A 22,031-nucleotide genomic window follows, 5' to 3' on the forward strand; every position below is an offset into this window, starting at 1 on the left:
TCTGCACTTAGCTTCTCTTTTTCTGGAAAAGCCCCTGCTTGCTTTCATCTTCCCACCTGGGATACCCTGCCAGGACTCTGGGTCCAAGCAGGTTCAATGGCCCAGGTGCACCTGGGGACTGGGGGTTCATCTGGTTTGTTTTGATGCTAATAAGATATCGAGCGCCTCCAAAGGCCAAAGGGTCAGGTAGTGTCTGCAACGGCCTTGTGTTATGAGGGTGTCAGCACCCACTGTGTCAGAGGCAGGACCCCCAGCCTTCCCGGGGGGCTGCCTGATACACCTGCAGCTACAGGCTCTGGCGGCCAGGAGTCTGCAGACCAGGCACAGCTCTGAACTTGAGACGTTCTGAAAACACTGGCCTTGACCCCTCAAGCCTAGACCCTGGATTGGGAGCAAAACCAGACAGAGCCTTTGTTCTTAGAATTTCCTGCACTGCTGCATCATCTCTACCCCAGAGCAGAGGGCGCCCATCACTGGTTGCTTGTGGCAGAGGTTTATGATGGGGCAGTGCCCAGTATGTACAGACGGGCTTGGCGGCGCTGCTGTGGGTCCTGTGTCCTGAGGCTGCTGACGCTGAGCCCGCGTGAGGACGATGGCAGGTGAATATACACTGGAGGGAGAAGCAGGGCCTGAAAGCACCGCGGCGACAGTTCTGGGGTCCGGTCAGGAAAACTGAGGCCCAGAATGCATCCTGGAGCTTCGCTGTGCCTTCTCTGGTCCCCCCACCCACACCACACCCTGGGGAGGATGGTCAAGGATGCCTCCAGCAGGGACACACTTCAGGCAGGCTGCTGTGTGTGGGTGGGGCACCAGGAGCTGTGCCTGGGGACACTGGGGGTGTGCACTGGGTTCTTGTTCTGTCCCCACCCAGTGCAGTGTGCTCTCCCAGGACGTGGGCAAGGCAAAGGTGTGCCCCACTTCTCGCTGCCTGGGCCTGTCCCCTCCATGCCTGCAGGCCCCTCCAGTACCCTGGGTGTGGGTGAGCCGGCCGTGTGGGTGGGACGGGGAGGAGAGCCACTCCAGGGGCCCGATGTGCCGTCCACAGCACCACACGCCACCAGGTGGGCTTGCCCCCTGCCTGCTCGGGGTGCAAGCTGGCCCCTGCCAGGACGCCCTGGGCTCAAGCCTCCAGGTCTTGTCCTCTGAACTGTTGTTCACCTATTGGGTTCTTAAAGCGGGGACCCCATGCCAGCTGCAGCCCGTTAGCAGTGCAGATTGGCACAGGGTCACCTACAAACAGGCAGGGCTGGGGAACGAGAGTTGGCCAGGCCCCAGGGCATCCCTGTGGGCCCCTGGCACCAGGGCCTGGCCCTCTCTTTGTGCCCACCCTCGGGCACCTTCGCAGAGAAACCTCAGCTGTCTGCTTGGGCCGGGATGTGGGGACTTGGCTCCTTCCTGCCATGGGCTGAGCAGTGGACGATGGCCCCTTGAGCCCCCGTGAGGGCAGGAAAGGAGAGAATATGATGTTTCAAAATTAAAAGGTACTGATTTAGGAGGAGAGAAAGCTGCAGATGGGAGTTTTTCAGTGGCCCTGCCCTGCTGCCCACATGCCAGCCATGCCCGGGAGGGGCTGTCATGTACAAAGAGCATTTAGTTAATTTATTTATTTCTTTACACATAACTGAAGTGATGTTACAGTACATAAGTTATTTACAACTGTGCAGTAATGTGTTGCAAAATAAATTATCTAGAAGGCAGCAAAAGTACATTGTGAATGTGTATAAAACTGTACAGCTCACGGTACACTTTTTATATGATTATTGGCTCTGTAGTGTTTCAAGTTATGTTCTCAGAAAGAGAAACAAAATGCCCAAGAATAAAGGAAAAAAATATACAAACCACGTGGATTTGACTCCATTAAAAACACAACCAGCTTGCGTTCCTCAGTGGCGGGCGGGCGGCGCAGCCAGGCCCTCGCCCGGCACAGCGTCCCAGCCCCAGTCTGAGGCCATCAGTGGCCCTGTGGCTACAGGGCGGTGGCCTCTCTGCTCTCCACCTGGAGGTCACTGTTTGTGGGTGGACACCTTGGTTTTATTTTTAGTTGATCAGAATGCAACAAGAACTTTTGAAAACGCACTCTGTTCCGCGGCCCCTAAAATGCGCGTGCAGCCAGCTGGCTGGGGACCAACCCCGAAGCCGTCACGTCCGCGTCCCTGTGGTCGTCTTGTCCTCCTGCAGCGGCTGCCATCAAGGAGCTGTGCTCAGGGGGCAAAGCGCGGGCTTCCCCCTGGCTGTCCCCACCTGGGGGACAAGGTCTCCGACACCCAGACTCGGCAGCAGTGCTGGGCAGGTGCGCGTGGCCCTCGCCTGTGTCCCAAGTGGCGTCCTGTGGTGCATCAGGCTGGCAGAAGCACGAAGTCGTCGTTGACGTCAACCATGGGCACATAGAAGGAGGGCACCTCGTTCACACACAGGGACTTGTGCCCAGCAGGGTCCAGCTCCTGGACCTTCAGCTGCCACTCCATCCTCTGCACGGCATTGAGGGCTGCAGCCTCATGCTGCTGCCGCATCAGGAGACACGTCTGTGTGGAAAACAGTGGGTGAGGGGGGGCGGCGCAAGACCCCGGCCCGCCCCCAGCCGCCCCGTGAGGGGATGGCCCGGCCGAGCTCCGGCTGCGGCCCCTCGCATGGCCCCCAGCACTGTACCGCAGCTGCCTGACCCGGCTCCTCACACCTGGCCGTGTCCCCTTTGGGTGTCCGCCCTGCCCCTGCTCTGTGCCCTACCCCCATGGTTTCACACAGCATCTGATTAGGATATCAACTGGTTCCTTTTCAGGTTTTATTTACAGTGGATCTAATTTATAGCTGGTGACACTGGTTTCATCTCTATTTACACAGAAATTATGCCTTTAAAAGTGCACTTTTTAAAAAGGGTCATCTAGGGCCTGGTGTTAAGATGGTTGCTCTTCAGGGGGCATGATTTACAGGCCCTAAGGGACAGGAACGGCTGTAGTTAGTATACTGCGCATGCATCTCATATTAAGTAGGTAGAAAGTCGATCCCTGACCAGATCCCTGAAAGGGGAGGCAGGCAGCTGTGGGTCCGGCTCAGTCTGGAGGTAAAGCGTGGCCAGGAGGTGGACCACACTCAGGGCTGATGGCATCTGACAACATCACGGTGGGTGTGGGAAGACCGTCTTTCTCAGACATGTGCAGGTGTTCAGGGTGGAGTCACAAGGTCTGACTGGCTTTAAAATGACCCCATTTAAAACAAGTGTGCTGGCGGGAGGACTGATAGCCTTCCATCCTCAGTCCTTGGAAACGGCCCCAGTGCGCAGCCACGCCTCCCCGTCTCAGCACGTGCCGGACCCTCAGATGGCCTCGCCCTGCCACCCTCCACCTCCGGGTGCCAGACTTAATCAATGAACTTCAACTGACAGGCTTCCGTCCGACTGACTCTTCCAATGAACACGTTTGTCCCCATCTCTGAACTTTAAATGACTGAGGTGAACTTGTCAGGCTGTACGGGCTGTACGGCCGGACCACCGTGAACACTGGTCAGTAACAGGCCCAGGGCCACAGTGTGGGGAGGCCCAACAGGAGCCCATTTATCTTTGGTTCTGAAACAAGTGGCCGCGGTGCCCTTCCGTGCAGAGTGCCTGTGTCGTCTCCGGGGCGTGGCCTCTATACGCTGCACTGATTCCTTGTTCTGTCCACCCTTCATCTCGTTGTCTTGTATGTTCTCTGCACATGAAGAAGCTCCTAATTCTTCCTTTCATAGGGACGTCTCCACTGCAGTTCCCCGCAGGCTTGGGAGGGCAGGTGGGTGGGGAGCCACGGTGGTGCCTCTGCACACAGGCACCTGTGTCACGGCCGGACTGGGACGCCACACAGGCTCATGCTCTGCACGCACTGCCAGGGCACCCTGGTCCCGGGTCATCAAGGTCAGGGCCCCGGGTAGGGTTGGGGGCTCTGGGCCCCTCCACGGCTCACAGCCTTCAGGAGTGGCACATATAGCCACAGGCCCTGCGGCTTCAGGAGGCATTGACCTCCGGGCATCAATCTGTAACTGGCGCGTCCCCATCAGCATGCATTCCGGTTGGTGACGAGGGCCTGCTGCTTACTTGCTAATCTAGCTCCCACCCCTCCTGTGGCCTGCTGCCCCAGTCAGCACATTGGAGCAGAGGTGACGGGTGTGTGCTGTGGCCTTTGAGGAGGGCTCAAGGCGGGGTCCCACAGAGGCCTGACCGCCAGCTGGTGCCAGGAGCCGCTCCCCACACACCTGGACAGGAGGGAGGGCACTCTGAGGGCAGGGAGACCTCAGCTCCTCAAAGGATCAGCTGGACTGAGTCTCAACCTACCACCTTTAAACTCTGGGCCCAGGAGCGGCCCCCAGGCCCAGGCTCCCGTGGTGTGGGTGCGCTCACCTTCATGCGGTCATACTTGTCGTCCACATCCTGCAGCCAGGAGATGAACTGGCGGGCGTTGAAGCGGTCACGCACCGACTTGTTCTCATCGCCCTGGAGGGACACCAAATGTGGGTGTTTGACAGGGCAGGGAGGCTCAGAGAAGGCAGGCCGCCCAGTGCTCAAGTCCCCACGTGCTGCAGTCGTGTTTGGGGTGGACAGCCCGCCCCTCCCCAAGTAGCCTTTATGATGCTCCTGGGAGGCTGCGTGCAGTACAGTCTGTAATGGAGCCACCCGGGGTTGACGTGGGGCCCCAACAAGAGCTTCCCACATGCGCACTATGATCCGAGGGCAGGAATGGGGTACCCTCTGGCCTCTACCATGTCCTCAGGTTTCCCATGAAGGCACATGGTAAAGCCAGCGATGGCATTTGCTTCAGTTTCTTCTGTTTACGAAAACAAAGCAAACTTTGTCTTTGAGAAAGCCGCAGTCTGAGGCCTGCGGTAGCTGAGGGCCAGCGTCCTGGCCCTGCCCCTATGCAGAGCAGGGAGCTGTGGCTGACAAGCAGGGTGCCACAGGATGGGGGCAGAGAGACTGAAGCAGGAGCCCGGTGCTGTCTGGGCTTGCTGGGCCTCTGGGAGTCAGGGTGGCCGCCGTGCCAAGCAGAACACAGGACACAGCCCACATGATCACCCGAAGGCCGAGCCCAGGCCCCGCCCAGAGGTACATGAGGGTAGGAGGCTGCAGCCTGAGGTCTAGTCGCTCCTTGGCATCCAGAAGCCACTCAGAAATCCCAGGATCAGCACATTTTCTTGATTTTTTAGATGCAAAGGGCAAAACTTTCAAAACTCAACCCCTGAAGTAATTGTTTTAGTCTCCAAATATTTTGTCAAGAAATGTTCTTGTTTTAGAAAAACATCTGTTACGCAGTGTGTTAAGTGGGCAGAGTCTTGACGATTTATTCTCACAGACTATACGTTAAGTGAATAGAAAATCTCACCCCACTACTAAAGAACAGGTTTTAACTAAAAACCACTAACCCACTGTACATCACCACGTGGCCAGCTGGGAATGCTGCTCAGAACCCCAGGGGTCACTGGTAGGACAGTGAGCCCAGAGCATCAGCTCATTTCAGACCCTGAGGGCATCTGCTGTAAGGACTGGGGCACAGGGCAGGCCCAGGATGACACACACCATCACATGATTGCTGGGAAAGACAGTCAACTGTGGAGTAAAACCTAGGACATCTGGCCTCTCAGACTGGAGGCTCAATGGCCCACTGTGTGCATGTTCTGCCCCAGACACGAGCACGGGCAGGTCGTGGGAACTTGCAAATGCCCAAGGCTGGGAGTGGCCAGCAGATGGGACCACTCAGAGACAGGGCACTGGGCTCCAGTAGGAGCAGTCCTGCTGCCTCCACCCGCAACCCAGATAAGGCAGGCAAGGACCGGGCTGCTCTGGAGAGCAGTCCCGGCAAACTGTGTGTGTAACCACGCGCAGGCTCTGGGCCCCGAAGCCCTGCCTGCCCCGGACCGGCAGGCCCCTCCTAACCTAGGGGCCTGCAAGCCTGTCCTGACCCTGCGGCTTGCTCACCACACCCGGCTGGGGTTTGTGGGATGCAGCGTTTCCCATTCACTGCCTGCACGCGCAGCTGGAGCCAAACAAGCCCTTCCTGGCAAACGGGCGAGACGCCCAGGGGGCGGCCACCAACCTGGCTCTCCAGAGGCATGTTGTAGACCTCAGAGTCCAGCAGCATGGTGCAGGCACTGAACGGCACGGCCTGGTTCGCGATGGTCCTCGCCGCCCTGCAATGCACGCGCAGGATCTCCTGTTCGCAGGAGACGATCAGCTTTTCCTGCAGAGGGAGCTGGGTGAGCGGAGGCTGACCCGGCTGCGCCCCCGCCCCCGCCCCGGCTCCGCCCCTGCCCACCGCCCCCGCCCCGCCCGTCCCCCTCACCCGCTCGATCGAGTGCTGCAGGCGCAGCTTCCCCCGCACGGCCTCCTGCTGCTTGAACAGCTCCTTCAGGGGCTCCGCCAGGGAGGGCGGGGGGGCGATCTGCAGTCAGAGGGGAGAGCGGGTCAGAGGCGCCGGGAACACTGCCCCACAGCCCCGGAGGCGCCTCCGGTCCCGCGGAAACGGCCGGCCGTGCCAGGTAATTGCGCAGGGCCCGCCGGATGCCCGCAGGCAGCGAAGGTGGAGCGAAACACGCCACCGCCCGGAGCCCGGCGTCGGGACCGGAGAGGGCGTCCGCACTGCCACCTCCAGGCACGAAACACACGTGCTGGGCTGTCTCATGAGACGCGCGTGGGGGGCGGAACTGGGCTGTTTATCAGCAGCTCATTTCACGTTCCCCTAAATAAACCATTCACCCGCCAAACGGAACACGACTTGACAACCGAGCCAGCTGTTTCCAGGCAGTTGGCGAGGCGGCAGCTCGGCTGAGTCACTCTGGAAAAGCGCCACCTGCCAAGGGCAGCCCTGACCCAGCGCTGGGACGCGGACTCCAGGTGTGAATGGCCAGCACCGGCCTCCCTCGGGGAGGAGGTACCGAGTGAGGATCCCCAGCCGCAGGCACATGACCCAGGACCTGGACTCTGAACACTGTTCCCCCAGAAGGGACGCTCGTGGGCCCAGAAAAGGGTGGTCACAGGAGGGGCTGGCTGGGGGCCAGCTCGCGGCGGCGAGACCCCAGCAACTCACACGGAGTAGAAACGGCCATCAATGGCAGGTCGAAACCTGCGGGCTGAGGTGCCTCTAGGAGTAGACTTGGGGGGAAGGGGAAATGGAAAGTGAGCCCAAGGCTAGCACCCCAGGAGTAACCTGGGGCTAAAGTCGGGGGAAGCAGGGCGAGCCTGGAGGAAGGGCAGGGCAGGAGTGGTGCACAGGAAGGCCAGAGCGTGGCGACCACCACCAGGGACACCTGGGCCTCCATCTCAGCTGTGGGTTCTTGCCAGTTGCAGACATGAGACCAAACCCGGGGGCAGGGACGAACCACAGCCCAGGAGACCCGGGGACAATGGTTGGGGACGCCCTGCGAGGGGCGCACACAGAGATGCTCCCTCACCTTTCCTGCCTGCCTAAAATTAGCTACGAACACCAAGCTTGAAACTTCTAGCCATGCTCTCCAGGGGAGCCCTGCTTGTCCCCTCTGCCTGGACAGCCCCAGCCCCTGGGTGCACCTCCCCGGGATGTCCAGGTGGGCTGCGTGTAGGTAGCACCGGGGGAGGGAGGCCACCAGTCAGAGCAGCAGGTATTCAGAGTATCCTCTGGCAACAAGGGTTTTTTAAGCACCACCGTTTCAACTCCTTTCACTTAATCGCAAGACAAAGTGCCAGGATGAGACCCACAAGGCCCGGGTCATCAGGCTGCTTGGGCCCCATGCCCCTCCTGGTGAGACCAGGGGCTCCCCACAGAGCTCCTTTCTAGAATAATGGGTCCCAGAACAGAAGAGATACTCCCACAGGGAGCCCTGGGGGCAGGAGTACACTGGCTTCCCGTGGTGGCCATGGCATTCTGTTTTGGTAACTAAAGTTTAAGCAAACAAACGTCTCAGTGAGCAGAAATGTTAGGCCAAATAAGAGGGATGTCTTTGACTCCCTCCCCAGAAGGGCTGCACAGCATGGGAAGGGAGGGGCCTGGGGGGCGACCCAGGCAGCCACACCCCATTCCCCTGCTCTCTGGGACTGACCCCAGAGTGGCTCCTCACCCAGGAGGCTGGGGTCAGTCCCTGTGAGCTTCCGGCCTGGCAGAGCGGGCAGACACCACCTTTCAGAACACCCAGGGCTGACAGCAGTGTACACGCCTCCACAGGGGGCCGTCCTGAGGATGGGAAGCCCCCTCCAACATTGGCTGGGTTGGCAGCACACTGGCCCTTCCCCAGGCCCTGGCGGTCAGCTCATCCTGCCCGGCATTCACACACCAGCTGTGACCAGGCCGTTTTGGGCCTAAGGGACACAACAGACAATGTCCTGGCTTTTCCTCAGGGGGTGGGACGGTCACTTCTAGGGTGTGAACAAACCTGAGCCAGGGTCCTTTAGGCCCAAGGAGGCCAGGTGGACTGGGCCTGCTGGGCAGCCTGGGCTGCTGAGAAGAGGCCACCTGGCCCCTGTGTCTGGCCCAACTGAGAGAGAACACCCTTGCCCACTGTGCTAAGGACAGACCCTAGGGGCAAGGAGGAAGAGGAACCCACCTCAGGCAGAGGCCACGGGGGATGTATTACCCCCAGATGGGGGCAGGACAGGGAGGGGTTGGGATGCGTCACAACAGACACAGGGTCACTGGGTCCTTGGGGAGTGAGACACCAGGGGAAGGGGTGGATGGGGGAGGCCCGGAGGCGCAAGAAGAGCGCTTTTCGAGGAGGTGGATGGTGCCAGGGTTGCTTAGGGCTCCCATGTGCTGAGAGCCAAGGCCTGGCCTTGGGGCAGCAATCGGGCCACTGGGCCCCAGGACAGAGGTGTGCAGAGGTTCACGGTCGAGGTGCGGGACTGGCTCCAGGCCTCAGGCTGCTGAGGGGAGCGGGGCAGGGGCTGAGCTGGCAGGTGTGCTGGGGGATGGTGAGGAGGGCAGCCCCAGGTCAGCAGGGCACACAGCGACTGGGGCAGGTGCCAGACAGGCCGTCCTGGATGAAGGGCAGGGCCGCGTGGGCCTGAGGACACACGCCTCGGGCTCCGGTCCGCAAGGCAGCACTCACCACGGGAATGTGCAGCTTGCTGAGCGGCTTGCCGTCCAGGAGGTAGGAGCCCGTGTAGGTGACGTACTCGGCGTAGCACTGGGGGGCCTGCGGGCTGATGTAGCACAGGATCTTCCGCTTCTCCTCGATCTTCTTCCTGATCTGCAAGTACTCGAAGTACGGGTTGGAGCGGTCGCTGTGGTAGGGCTCGATGGCGTCCAGCTTGATGGCATCCACGATGGCGGCCAGCGTCTGCTGGATCACCTCCCGCGTCTGCCTCGTGGACGTGCTGGGTGGCGGTGGCTGCTGGCTGGAGCGCTGGAGGCGGCGCTTCCGTGGGTGCTGGGCTTGTGGGTCCTCCTCCTCGGAGCCGCGGCCCTTGGCCCTGGGGGCTGGGGTGGGCACAGGCTCCCTCTCGGAGGGGGATGCACTCTGCCTGTGCTGGTTGGCCAGCATCTGGGCCCGGGTCCTGGTCATGCGCTGCGGGACCTCCTCCGCTCTGGGGGCCTTTGGGGCTTCGGCTGGGGGCTTGGGTTCTGGTTCCGCAGCTTCAGGCTGCACACTGCCTGGAGGCACCTCGAGCCCAGCACTGTCACTGGGGCCGGCCCCGTCTGCCACACAGGCCTGTGCCAAGCCATCCACGGCGGAGTCTGGGGCGCTGAGGGGTGTGGCCAGGGGGTCCTGGCCCTGGGCCTCGTCTACACTCCCTGACAGGCACTGCTCCAAAACAGGTGTGGGCCCCACGCCAAAGTCCGTGTCCTCAGGGGCCCTCCCCTCTGCCGTGACCCTGGCCTCCCCCGTGGCTTCCAGCACCACGTCTGGTTGCAGTTCCTCTGAAGTCTCAGGCTCTGTGAGGAGCCGGGTGGCCACCTGGTCAGGGGGCACTGCCAGTGGCTCCTCAGCAGCTGATGCCACGACCTCCCCACTGTCGAGGACTGGGGGGGCCCCTGCAGGGGCATTTCCTACAGGGACAAGGGGACTCTCTTCTACAGGCTCTGCTTGGACATCAGAAACCTCTTTCGTTTGAAGAGGAAGCTCTGGCAGTGAAAAAGGTCCCAGGTCCAAGTCGTCCTCTGAGGTGGTAAAGGCGTCTGGCCAGGGCCCAGGCTCCACTGGGCCCAGGGCCGACAGGCTGGGACCGTTTTCCAGGAAGCTGTTTTCCAGGGGCCCCAGAGCCTCTGCCTGCGTGATGGTCATGCATGCAGGCTCGGGTGGTGGGTCAGGGGGCGTGTCCGGGAGGGGCTTGCAGTCACTGAAGAAGGCCTCCAGCCTGGAGGAGGGAGTGAAGGGGCCTGGCTCTTCCGAAGTGGGGATGGTGGCTGGGGCTGCTTCCACCGCGGTAGCATCTTTGATGTCCTCGAGTCCCGGCTCGGCCACCGACAGAGGATATGAGACAGGGGAGACTGCGAAAGGGGGCTCCGTGGCACCAAAAGGCCCTGGGGCCACAGGGTGGAGGGACTCAGCAGGGCAGAAATGTTTCGGGGACTCTGGGAATCTCTGTGGAGACTTAAGCAGAAGCTCTGGCCCCACTGGCCAGTTGACAGGGTTCTCGGGGGCACCCCCAATGAGGCCGGCACAGAGGCCCTGCTCCGAGGTGGTGGCATGTGCCCACCCGACAGGCTCCTCGGTGATGACTGTGCTGAAAGGGCCCTCCTCCAGGGGCTCCAGGTAGCTGGGCTCAGGGGGGATGATGGCCGCAGTGGCCTGCTGGTCCTCTGTGGCATCCAGTGGAAGGCCCAAGTCGGGGGGCAGGGCTCCCTCCATGGATGGGGCCGACGGCTCCTCCCTGTGAGGAGGGGACTTTGCTTGTAACCCAGAGAAGGCGCTCTCTGGGGAGGGGGTGATGGTGACCACAGCCGGTGGGCAGTGAAGAGCATCTGCTCTGGGGGAAGGGACACCATAGTCTGGAGAGTAATACCCCGGAGACAAGCAGGCCAACTTCTCGGCGGGACCTGGGGGCCCAGGGGCCTTGTCCTCCAAGTGCTGCCCTGGTGAGTCGTAACTGGACGTGGCGGGCATGCTCTGCTGTCGGAAGAGCTTGTCCCCAATGCTGAATTCTTCTTCGGGGGTCCTCCTGATGTCGACAGAGACGGAACGGTAAAGGCTCGTGCACGGCGGCCTTGTGGGTGTCTGACCAGGGGTTTCCGAAATCCCGCCTGCTGCCATGGAGAACCTGTCGAAAAAGGAAGGGGAGCAGGCGCTGGTGGGCGTGCTGGAGGCAGGCTGGGGGTCGGGGCAGTCAAACACAAGGTCAGTGTAGTCGTCGGCGCTGCAGGATGGGGTCCTGGGCGTGTGCATGGCCTCCTCGTAGCTGGGGCAGGACACCATGGACGCGGGGGTGGGAACCCCGGTGGGCCGGCTCTGGTCAGGCCTGGGGGAAGCGGGCAAGGCCTCTTTCATGTGAGGGCCGGCCACCCAGTCCCTGGCATCCACGGCAGGTCCTGGCTGGGGCTTGCTCTCGGCGGCTGGCAGCGGCTCCTTGGGCTTCCTGTCTTTTGGGGCAGGGTCCAGGCCCAGCGTCTTCCTCGGGGGGCCATCCCCCCGCTTGCGTGCATCCTCAGCCAGCCTTGCCCGCTCCTTGAGCCGAGGGTCCCCAGACCTGTGCCGCATCTTCTCCATCTGCTTCATCCTCTCCTTGTGCCGTTTGTGCCTTTCCTCAATCTCCAGGTCCTTCTGGGAGAGCATCCTCTCGAAGCTGGTCATCATGAGGTCGCCATCACCAAGGAGCTTCTCCCGGGGCCGGCCGTCTCTCCTGCCCGGGTCTCTGGAGGGCAGCGGCCTGTCCGTGCCATTGCTCGCCTTCGTCACGTCGCCCTTTTCTCTCTCTGGGTTTTCCCTGAACTTCTCCTTCGGTCTGGCCTCGCTGGGTCTCAGACTTTCATCCCTGCACTTGTCTTTGGAAGAGCCTGGCGGGGTGTCCTTGTCCCTGTGCCTTGGGAGCCCGTCCCCGGGCCTGTCCCTGGGCTTCTCCTTCTCGTCCCGCCACCGCTCCCGGTGCCGCTGCCTCCTCCTCTTCTCCTTCAGGGCGCTGACGGCGCTGGACCCGTAAGGCTTCAGCTCCTTTTCTGCCTTCTTGGAAGGCTCTCTGTCAGAGTCGTTCTTGTCTTTCTTCTCAGCAGAGAACAACTCAGCGGCTTTATCCGGCTCGTCTTCCACGTCGGCTCTCGTGGTGTAGGGGGCACCGCCGGCATCGGCCTCCGGGAGGCCCTTCTCGCACTGGCCGGAGCCCCTCCTGCCGCCCGCGTCCCTGGGGTCCTCCGCCCGCTCCTTCTTCTCCTTCTTGCCCCTCTCCCGGTCGTGGCTCTTCTTGGAGGAGGACGACGAGTGCCGGTGCCTCTCCTTGTCCTTGGGCCTCTCCTCCAGGGCGTCGGCGAGGGACGCCTCCAGGAGGGCGCTCAGGCCGGGCTCCGGCCCTCGGTCCACGAAGCTGTCCGAGGACGCCTCGCTGCCCCTGTCGTCGGCGTCCTCCCGGAACCCGTGCAGGGCCTCCGCCTCCAGCTTCTCCAGCAGGCTCCTCTCGCCCTCGCTGCTCCGCGGCGCCCTCTTGTCCCGGCAGTGCTCCCGGTCCGGCCGCTCCCTGTGCCGGCTCCTGGCCTTGTCCTCGGCCGAGGGCTTCCTCTCCGCCCTCTCAGGAGGCCTCTGCCTGCCCCTCTTCTCCTGGGGGGCGTCGGCCGGGGCGCGCTCCCTCCTGTCCTTGTGCCTCTCGGCCGACTCCTTGTCCTTCCTGTCTCTGTGCTTCTCGAGGGCCTTTTCCCTCTTGTCCCTCCCCGCCTCCGCGGCCCCCTTGTCCTTCCTCTTCTCCCTGAGCTCCCGGTCCCTCTGCTTGTCCGCGTGCTGCCGGTCAGCCGAGTGCTTCCGGGCTCTGTCGGGGAGCGGCAGCTCCCGCCCGTCGTCCCGCTCTGCCTGCCCGTCGCCGGGCTCCGCGGCCTTGAGCCCGCTGGCTGCGTAATCGATCTTCTCGTCCTCGCTTTCATCTGTGAATATGTCTGCGATGTACCAGCTTTTCTCTTTCCCCTTTTTCTCGTCTTTTCTCTCTGAGAAGTCCTCGGGGGTAATCCCAGCGAAACTCTTCTCCCTTTTGTCTTTGACTTGGTCAAGAGATGCTTTCCTCTCTCTGTCTTTATGCTTTTCCTTAGCATCTCTTTTCTCCTTAAAGCACTTGTCCAGCTCCTTGTCCTTTGGGCATTTCTCAAGGGTGGACTTCTCGCCCCGGTCCTTGTCGCCAGCCTTGTCCCGCACCCTCTCTGACTTTGGCCTCTCCCTCTTCTCCTTGTCCCGGGTTGCGTGGTGCCGCTCCCAAGGCTCCGGGCCCTTCCCACAGTCGCAGTCCGGCCTGTCCCTGAGGCCGCCCTCGCCACCCTGCTCCTTGGGGTCCTCCCGGTGCATATCCTCGGGCCTGACCCTGCCGTCCCTGCGCTCCCGCCCGCCCTCAGCAGACTCCCGCCGCTTTTTGTCCTTCTCTGGGGCACAGCTGGGGACGCCCTTGTGCTTCTCGGCTGCGTCTCTCCTCTTCTCAGAGGTCCTGTCCAGGCCGTCCCTGTCCCTCTTCCTGAGGAGGGCATCTCGGTCGCCCCGCTTCTCCCGGGGTTTGCCTTCCCGCTTCTTCTCCTTGTCCTCTTTCACTGTTTCCAAGATCAGCCTGGCCACAGACTCATTTTTAATGTCCCTGTAGTCGGTCACGGGCGAGTCCCAGCTGTCTTCCCCCTTGAAATCAAAGGAGGAATCTGACAGATCAGAAAACCACCTGTCTTGCTGATCATCAGAAAGGCTAAATTTGGTATCTTCGTTCTCCAAAAACTGATTTTTGTTACAATACTCGTCAAACGTAGGGTCTTCCTGGTAAACTTTTTCTCGTTTGAGTTTATCTTCTTTGAAGGTTTTCTCCTTCTCTTTTGGAATTTTGTCCTCCTTGAAATCATTCTTTTTCTCTAGCTTCGAGGGCCTGTCTCTAGACTTCCTCTTTCTTTCCTCTTTGTGGAGCCTCAGTTTCTCCTCTCTCGGGGACTTCTCCTTCGCCGGCTTCTCCCTCTCGGCCCTGTTTGCGCGGTCCTTGTCTTCTCGGAGCGGCCGGCTCCCACCCCTGCTCGTGTCCTTGCCTCTTTTCGGGGGCCTTTCATCTCTGGGGGCCCTCGGCACCTCATCCTTGAAGAGCCACTCTCTCTCCTCTGGCCGCGCCCTGCCGAGCCGCTCCTCCCGCCTCGCGTGCTCTCGCTCGTGCCTCGAGGCTTTTGCTTTGCTGTCCGCGCAGACGTCGCTGTCCAGCAGGATCGCCTTGTCCGGCCTCTGCTTGCAGTCCTCGTATTCGTAGGTGAAACTCTTCAGCTTGAGCTCCTGGCCAGCAGCACAGGTGCCCTTCTCCTTGGTCCTGTGTCTGTGCTTTGTTTTGTGTTTCTTGACCACTTTCCCCTCCTTGTCCAGCTTGGGGACAGCGCCATCCACAGTGCAGGGAAAGGGGGTCCTCTTGTCGGGTAGCCCGCTCTGCAGGCCGCCCCGCCTCCGAGGCTCCCGCTTCCGCCTCACTGGCTTCAGTGACTCCACGCTGGAGCCCTCGGAGGAGCCATCAGACTCACTTGTCAGTCTCGTCCTCGTGGAGTCTGATAAAGAGCTGGCCTCTGACCAGGCAGGAGAGGAAACGGCCTTCCAGTTGTCTGTCCGCCAGTGCTTGGTGTGCTGGTCTGCGTGGCTGGGGTTATGCTTCTGGGCGCTGCAGCTCCCCAGCGACGAGCTGGAGGAGGCCGACAGGGAGCTGAACAGCGCGGGGTCCCTCAGCACCAGCGGGGACTCCTTCAGGCGGCCGGGGCTGCCCACCGAGTCGCCGTCGTCCCCACCGCTATCCGAGGACTGGCTCTCTGACTCAGAAGAACAGAACTTGTCGCTCCTTTTCCCAAAACGAACTTCTTTGCCTTTCGGCTCTTTCTTTCGCTTCTTTTTCACTTTATTCTTTTCCTTCTGCTGCTTTGAGCTGGGAGGCTCCCTCATTTTGTTACCGGGCAATGCCGAGTGGGCCGAGAGCCTCAGTTTCTCCCCTGTCCCCACCGGAACACCGACGTCCTCGTCTGACGTGTCTGACAAGATGCGATGAGTCGCTTTCTTTGGTGCAATTGTGTTATTTTTAGTGTAACTTTTCACTTCCATTTTGGGTATAGAAATGAAGCTATTTGACTTTGTCTCTTTCCTGTAATCCTTTTTCAGCAAGTGCTTGTCGTCCACTGGAGGGACTCTGTCCTGCTCATCGTCCTCGTCGAACTCATACTCGTCCTTGACGGGGGCCGCAGTTTTCTGAGGCTCGGGATTCTTAGCCTTGTGCTTGAGGCCTTTTTCGAACTCGGAGTCCGTGTTATTGCCATCGACTGAGCTGGAAGGTGCAAACGACGGGGCGTCTTCCTCCTCGGAGCTCTCTGCTGGGAACAGGGAGAAACACATCAGTAGCACGTTTAAGTCCACAGGCACACCCAGGTAAGCCATCCGCAGAGGCGACCGGACAAAGGCCTCCCCAAACACTCAGTCACCCCAGGACAGAAGGGGGCGCCTCCGGAGCAGCACTTCATGCTATTTAGTGAAATGTGGGGGCAGACATGGGCAGAAGTGAACCAGAGAGGTTTGTGTAGCAGAGGGCTGGCATCTCAAGAGTAAGCTTGCCGGTTTGGGCACTGAAATTCAGGGAGCGGATCCCCGCAGTCCAGCAGGTCCCGATGCGGCCGGGACACCCTGGGTGCAGATCCGCAGATAGAAGCGGTTTGCTTCGGACACTGTGGCAGGACAAGGGATCCAGGCTGCACTGCACCTCCAGCAGGCCCCGCCCCGCCCACTGACCCGTGGAGCCTCGCCCACTGACCCGTGGAGCTCTCCTCGCTGGACGTGTAGGTGCCCTTGCCCAGCAGCAGGTTCACCATGGTTGGGGAGCTGGCCACCTTCAGCGGCGTCTCGCCTTTCCTGTTGCTCTGCTGGGGGTTCCCTCCGTACCGCAGCAGCAGCTTCACCACCTGCAGAGCAGCAACGGCTCAGAGCCCCCGCATCAGCGAATAGCTCCCGCCTCGGGAGGAGGGCTCATAGGCCGGGGGTGGCAGAGGCGCGCCTCCCTGGAGCCGGGCACCCACCCGGGCCTCCATCTGCCATGTGCCGCCCCTCCCGCCCACGACGAGCTCTCCGCGTGGCAGGGTCAGTGGTGGGAGTTTAGGGGCAAGCGTTTTATTTGGGGTGGGGGAGATTACAGAATAGAGGAAATGAAGACCAAGCTTCTGCAAGAAGGTCTATTTCATTTCAGAGAACAGACCCCTCCTTCCTCACCTTGCTGAGCAGGGGCAAAATGGGCAGGTGAGTGGCAACGGCGCTCAAGGGGTCATGCCCACAGCTCTTTTCACCTGTCTACCATCGGCAGCCCCGCATTTCATGTCCCCAGGGAGGCTGAGTCCCTGAGCTTGCAGACCTGGTTCGACCGTGGTCCAGTGTGAGATGAGAGTGTGTAAAGACCCTCAGTGCGGGCCACCTAAGTTCCCACCCCTCCCACTCTCACTTGTTCAGTCTCACTTGACCGGGGCAGCATCCAGCTGTGGGCTACCCCAGGTTAGAAGGCCAAGGGCAGTCTCACTGACCCAGCTGGCGAGCTGTGACGGCTCCCTCCTTTCCATGTACCTGGAGCTCCTCGCAGTGGTGAGACCCTGGTCCCAGCTGAAGGCCATCCTAGCTGCTGGTAGCTACAGGCCCTTCCCTAAAGGCCAGCAATGCTAGTCAAATCCCCCCCACATAGCCCACCACCTGTCACTGCTGGTCATTCTGACCAGCCAGGATGCTTGAAGGCTACTGGGCCCACTGGATAATCAGGATTACCCCTCAGTTGACAGCCAGTTTCAAGTCACCCATTCCCCCAGGCATTTGTAGCAAATCTCACACATTTCATAAACCTTGCAGTGCATTTCTCTAAAATGGCCTTTAAGAAACAAACAAAAAACCATAATGCCACTATTTTATCTAACAAGTCAGCTCTGATCCCTAACATCAGATACATGGTCAGGGTTCAGAGCTCTCCATTCGGAGCCCCCCAGTGTCTCTCTCCCCTGAAGTGACTTGTCATTTTCTAATTGTGCTTGTCACACACTCGAGCTGCTGGTTCCCTGGCATCTGCCATAAGCAGCCATGCAGGCTTCCACAAATGAGTGCCATGAATTCAGACAGCTGAGTGTCACTGTCCTCACCACACACAGCCATCCTGTCTTTGGTCAGGGGCCTCTTCAAGGTGACTCTGCTAATGACCCAGCAAGACCCTTGTCACCTCTGTGCGTTCCCTGCTCCCTGGCAGCATGTGCACCTCTAGCCTCAGGCTGAGGGCCAAGGGTGTGCACTGCTCCTCATGGTCCCTTCGGTCGACTGCAATGGCTGTGCCTCTCGGCACTGCATCCATCAGGGCCTCCAGGCCTAACAGAACCACAGCAGAGGGGACAAGGCCTGGCAGCCGGGGGTGCCCTTCCCATGGGTGCGATCGCTCCCCTACTGAAAATCCAACCACACCTGCACGGCACAAGCAGGGCCGTCACGCATGTAGACGGCGCTGGATGTCAGGACTGCGGGAGGCTGTGCAGGTGTTGACCTGGGATGAGAGTGCCAGGCCAGTCAGAAGGGTCAGCTCTAGTGGAAGCCAAGACTCGCTGCTCAGTTACCCAGCAAACATGGAGAGTAGTCAGGACAGAGGACAAGCCGCCACAGCCAGAACCGCTGGGGGCCTTTGGGGGGCGCCCACCTTGTAGTGCCCGTTGTTGGCGGCATCGTGCAGGGGCGTGTCATCATCCAGGCCCTTGGTGTTGACTTCTGCACCCGCGGCCAACAGCTGCTTCGCCACATCATAGTAGCCCCGGTTACAGGCCTCGTGAAGCGCAGTCCAGCCTGGAAACAGACACTTGGGACATCTGTTACTTAATCCTCGGGAAAGTGGCTCCTGCCTGGAGGCAGCGCCCCATAGGAGCACTGATGGTGGGCCAGCATGTAGGGAGGCCCTGGGTGCTCTTTACTGGGGTCCTCTGCCTCATTTCCTTGCTGAGATCTAGCTCGTGAACCCCTCAGACCGACAGCTGGCAAGGATGGCCTGGAGCCCGAACTGGCCAGGGTGGGGATGGCTGAGCACAATATGGTGAGGGTGGCCTGGGCGGCCTGGCCAGTGGCACTCAGGGAGGGCCCTGCTGCAGATGCAGACAAGCAGCCCAGAGGCTCTGGTGGCGCCTGGCAGAGCCCGCCGCCGCAGCCACAGACAGATTGGGAAATGCAGCCTCCATGAGGCATGCGACTGAGGCCCCATGGGGGGAGGCTTCCCCCGGTGGCCTCACAGGCCAGCGTGCAAACAAGGCCTGCTCCAAGGACACACGTTCCAGTGCTTGGGAAAATCTTCATTTAGGAATGTTTTTTTTTTAAAAGGTGCTAAAAGTAGGTTTGGTTCGGACAGTTGTCAACAGGGCAGTGGGCAGGATCTAGAAGGATCTTCTGGAAGGGTGCTCCGCGCATCTGCTCACTCCCCCGTGGAGTCTGCGGATGACAGGTCTTGGCGTAAAGGAGGTTTTTCATGCAAAAAATCAACACTGAGCTGCAGCCATGAGCTGCGGAGTAAACAAAGGGCCTCGGCCTGCCTCATACCAGGGGAGGCGCACGGTTTGTCTTTAGAGTTCTGGGGTGGCGTTTCCTCCCAGGGACACCCCCAGGGCTGATAGGCACACAAGCACCCTCTGCTGGGCGGTGTGGTCTCTTCCAAACCACGCCACAGGCCTGCGGGGAACCGGCAAGCAGGAGCCCTCCAGCACAGAGCTGGGACGTGACAGAGAGTGGTATCGAAGAACCACTCAATGCTCATTAGAATAATGAAATAGAAAATGACTTTATTCTGAATTACTTCCCTAGAAACACTAACTCCTCCTCCTCAGAAATAGCAAATCATACAGGTGGAAGAGGGGGCTCCGTCACACACGCCTGGGGGCTGGCTCTTGCTCCAGCTATGCTGACCCCACGTGTGGCTGTGGGCCACCGCTACAGGACCCGGTGCGCAGCCAGAAGCTCTGCACACCTGGGGAGGCCAGCGCCAAGTCCTCCCTGCACATGCCACCCGCAAAGGCCCAGTGCTGCACTGGCCTCCTGGGCACTGTGGGCGCTCACCTGCAAAATCCTTGACGTTGACATCGGCCCCCTCGCTGATCAGCTCCTTGATGCGACGCGCATCCCCCCGGATGGCGGCTCGGTGAAGGCGGGTCTCGCCACGCTCGTTCCTCTTGTTTACTTTATCTTTGGTTTTTGAGGCAGAGTTAGGTGTCCCCTTCTGACACACGGTCGACTGGGAGGGGTGCTTTGGTGTCGTGTCTACTGCAAGCAGAGCCCAGGACAGGGGAGGGTTAAGGAGGGAGCCAGTGGGTGGGGGGTGGAGAACACCAGGACTCAGGCAGTCCTCACCAGGTGAAGGGGACACGACTCCCACCCCAGGGACCACCGCAGCCAGACTCACCTGGGCTGTTTGCAGACTCCTCGGCTGTCATCTGCATGAGGAGAGCCACCTGCTGGCGCTCGGAGAGGGGGTAGCCAGCCCGGATTCCAGACAGCCCCATGCCGAAGAGGAGCCCGGCTTTCCGGGTGACAGGCTCCTTCTTGATCCTCTTCCTCTCGGGACCCTGTTTCTCTGTGAGGTGGGAGAGGAGAGAGGGGAGGTTTCATGCCACGGTCCTTGGAACCAGCGCCTTCCAGGCACCACAGAGCCCCACCTCCCACACAGCGGCCGGGGCGCCACTGGCCCCACTCGGGCTGCCATCACCACCTCTTCCTGCGTGCCTGACGCTCAGCCCAGCACCTTGTCACACCAGCGAGCTGCTAGGCCTTGGCCCCACCAACTGCTCGCTGTGCTGCAGGGGCCTCCCCAGCCTGCCCCCCGCGCGAGGCAGGGGGACAGCCAGTCTGACGTCCTGGCACACAGGACAGGCCTCCGTCTATTAATGCATGTCTGTCATCCACTTCCTCCTTCCCGCCCCACCTCTGGACAGTACAGGTATAAATGGCAAACAGTTTGGAAATACATAAAGAGGTCAGGGCCGACTGGTCAGTACTGTACCTTTCTTCTTGCTTCTAGGAGCCTCCATTTCATGCCATGGGGCTTCGAGGAGCGACCCAGCCTTGCAGTACCACGACATGGACTGAGCTGGAGGCATCTAAAGGCATCAACACAGAGCACTAACGAGACGCGGTGGGACGACGCGGCCGCCTCGCGACAAGCAAATCCTCCACGTATCTGACCCAGCACAAACCCTGCCAACCTCCAGTGGAAACAGACCGCACAGCTTCTTTTAAAAGAGGCAGGGAGTGAGGGAGAGAAGACAGCGCTGGACTTCAGGAACCGGGAGCCACCGCTCTCTCCCTTCCTCCCCAACCTCCTGCCAGCAGGAGATCTGGGTCTGTCAAGGGCCCGGGAGCCCTCCCGACCCTGCCTGCACTTCCGGGTAGAGCCCCTGTGCGGGCAAGATGGTTTTAGGGTGTTTGAGGTCACGGGGTGCAAACTGCAGGCAAGAAAGGAGGGTCACACGGGCTCAGGTCTCTGGAACTGTCCCGGGAGGGGTTTCCCTGCTTTCCACTGAGTGCATCTGAGACCCTCCTCACAGGTCATGGCTAGGGTTCGGCCCTAGAACGGGGGTGACGTCCATAAAACACATCACTCATCTGCCTCGTCTGCTCCACATCCAGAACCATCACCAACCACTCCTGGAACCACCACTTCAAACCCCACCAGGGTGTCATTTTCCATTTTCTTAAGACTTTTCTATGAATTGCTATGTCCTCAAAAAGTACTCAAACTGCTTTTTAAAAATCTAATGCTGACTCATGCGTTTGGCAACAGCTCCCCAGGCAGCCAACACTACCACCAATCAGTGTTCGGCCCACAAGGTACAGGCCAAGAAAAGAAGTAGATTTCAGAAGAATGCTCCTTGTCAATGACCACAGGCATCTGGGTCATTGGCCCTGTCCCCCGTTCTGCCTACGACCCGGCCAAGGCTGTGACTCAGAGCCCACGGCGCGTCCCTGTGGCAAAGGCCTTTGTGGAGGCCTCTGCCAGGATGACATGCTGGCGACAGTGGCTCCAAGAAATCCCAAGAAACCAAGCCGCACTTCAGAAGTGCCGTGGGGTTACAGCGTTGGATCAGGGTGTTCAGCCTACAGGGACCCATGGAGCTGAGCGCTCTGCTCACCTATCTCTGCATGTGCCCCTCACTCTGCCTGCTTACCGTGTACCCGCATGGCCACACTGTGTGCTTACACATTCCCGTGATGAAGACGGCAAGGGTCTCCACAGCTGATGTATAAAATATGACAGAAACAACACTGGTGGGACCGCCAGCTGCTTCCTCAGCTGCGCTCCACAGGCACACACCAGCTGACCACCCCCCTGCAAAAAGGGTAGGCATTTAACCTTCATATACATCTGGGGTGTCCTTAGCACAGGGCCCTGGGTGCCCCTTGCTGTCCCCTCTCTCAAAGTGACAGGAGGGAGACAGGAGCATGCCCCCCACTCTGCTCTCTGGGGAGGCACTGCCTGGTCTCAACCAGAGCCTGTGGCCTCTTGTCCTCTGGGCTCCCACCACTGTCCCCCTTCACCTGGGGTGGTGGGGACATGAAGCCCATGAGAAGAGGGTGGAAGCAGCCTCTGGGAAGCACGTGGCCTTGATAATTCCTGGGGGTGGGTGGCTCTTGCTTATTACATTGAATCGATGCAGAGGTCAAAGGGAGAGGTCAGACCAGGGGCAGACGGTGGGCTGGGGCAGACCAGGCAGGGGCAGGATCTGCAGGGTACTGTCAGGACAGACGTTATGACTTTAAGATGGCAGAGTCAGGGAGTCACCCTGCGCGCCCCTGAGAACCAGCCAGGGCTTTCGGCCCAGAAGGCTTTCTACAGCAGCCAAATTCATCCTCTACTGCAGAACAGGGCTCAATGGCACCAGGCCTGCAGTCTCAGGAGGGGACAGAGGAGAGCCAGCAGTGTGGGGGGTGGCAGGGCCCACTCCTCC

General features: G+C 60.4%; 1 protein-coding gene across 9 annotated transcripts in view; it reads right to left on the reverse strand.

The window, feature by feature from the left end:
- Window positions 1–1,589: 1,589 nt before the first annotated feature.
- ANKRD11 (ankyrin repeat domain containing 11) overlaps window positions 1,590–22,031 on the reverse strand; it is a 161,783-nt gene continuing 141,341 nt past the window's right edge. For 3 of the 9 annotated variants that reach the window (XM_073226801.1, XM_073226798.1, XM_073226799.1), the window contains 9 exons: window positions 19,490–19,660; window positions 19,147–19,350; window positions 17,750–17,892; window positions 15,851–15,998; window positions 9,037–15,416; window positions 6,303–6,401; window positions 6,057–6,200; window positions 4,367–4,459; window positions 1,590–2,522 (listed from right to left, as the gene is read on the reverse strand). In XM_073226801.1, the coding sequence (XP_073082902.1) occupies window positions 2,337–2,522; window positions 4,367–4,459; window positions 6,057–6,200; window positions 6,303–6,401; window positions 9,037–15,416; window positions 15,851–15,998; window positions 17,750–17,892; window positions 19,147–19,350; window positions 19,490–19,660 (7,568 nt within the window). In that variant the 3' untranslated portion in view covers window positions 1,590–2,336. Of the gene's footprint in view, window positions 2,523–4,366; window positions 4,460–6,056; window positions 6,201–6,302; window positions 6,402–9,036; window positions 15,417–15,850; window positions 15,999–17,749; window positions 17,906–19,146; window positions 19,351–19,489; window positions 19,661–20,086; window positions 20,184–22,031 lie in introns of those variants that run through there. The other 6 variants (XM_017662272.3, XM_073226802.1, XM_073226803.1 and 3 more) reach the window with 5 other exon arrangements.

Source organism: Manis javanica, chromosome 17 (assembly GCF_040802235.1).
Source record: "Manis javanica isolate MJ-LG chromosome 17, MJ_LKY, whole genome shotgun sequence".
Lineage (NCBI taxonomy): Eukaryota > Metazoa > Chordata > Mammalia > Pholidota > Manidae > Manis > Manis javanica.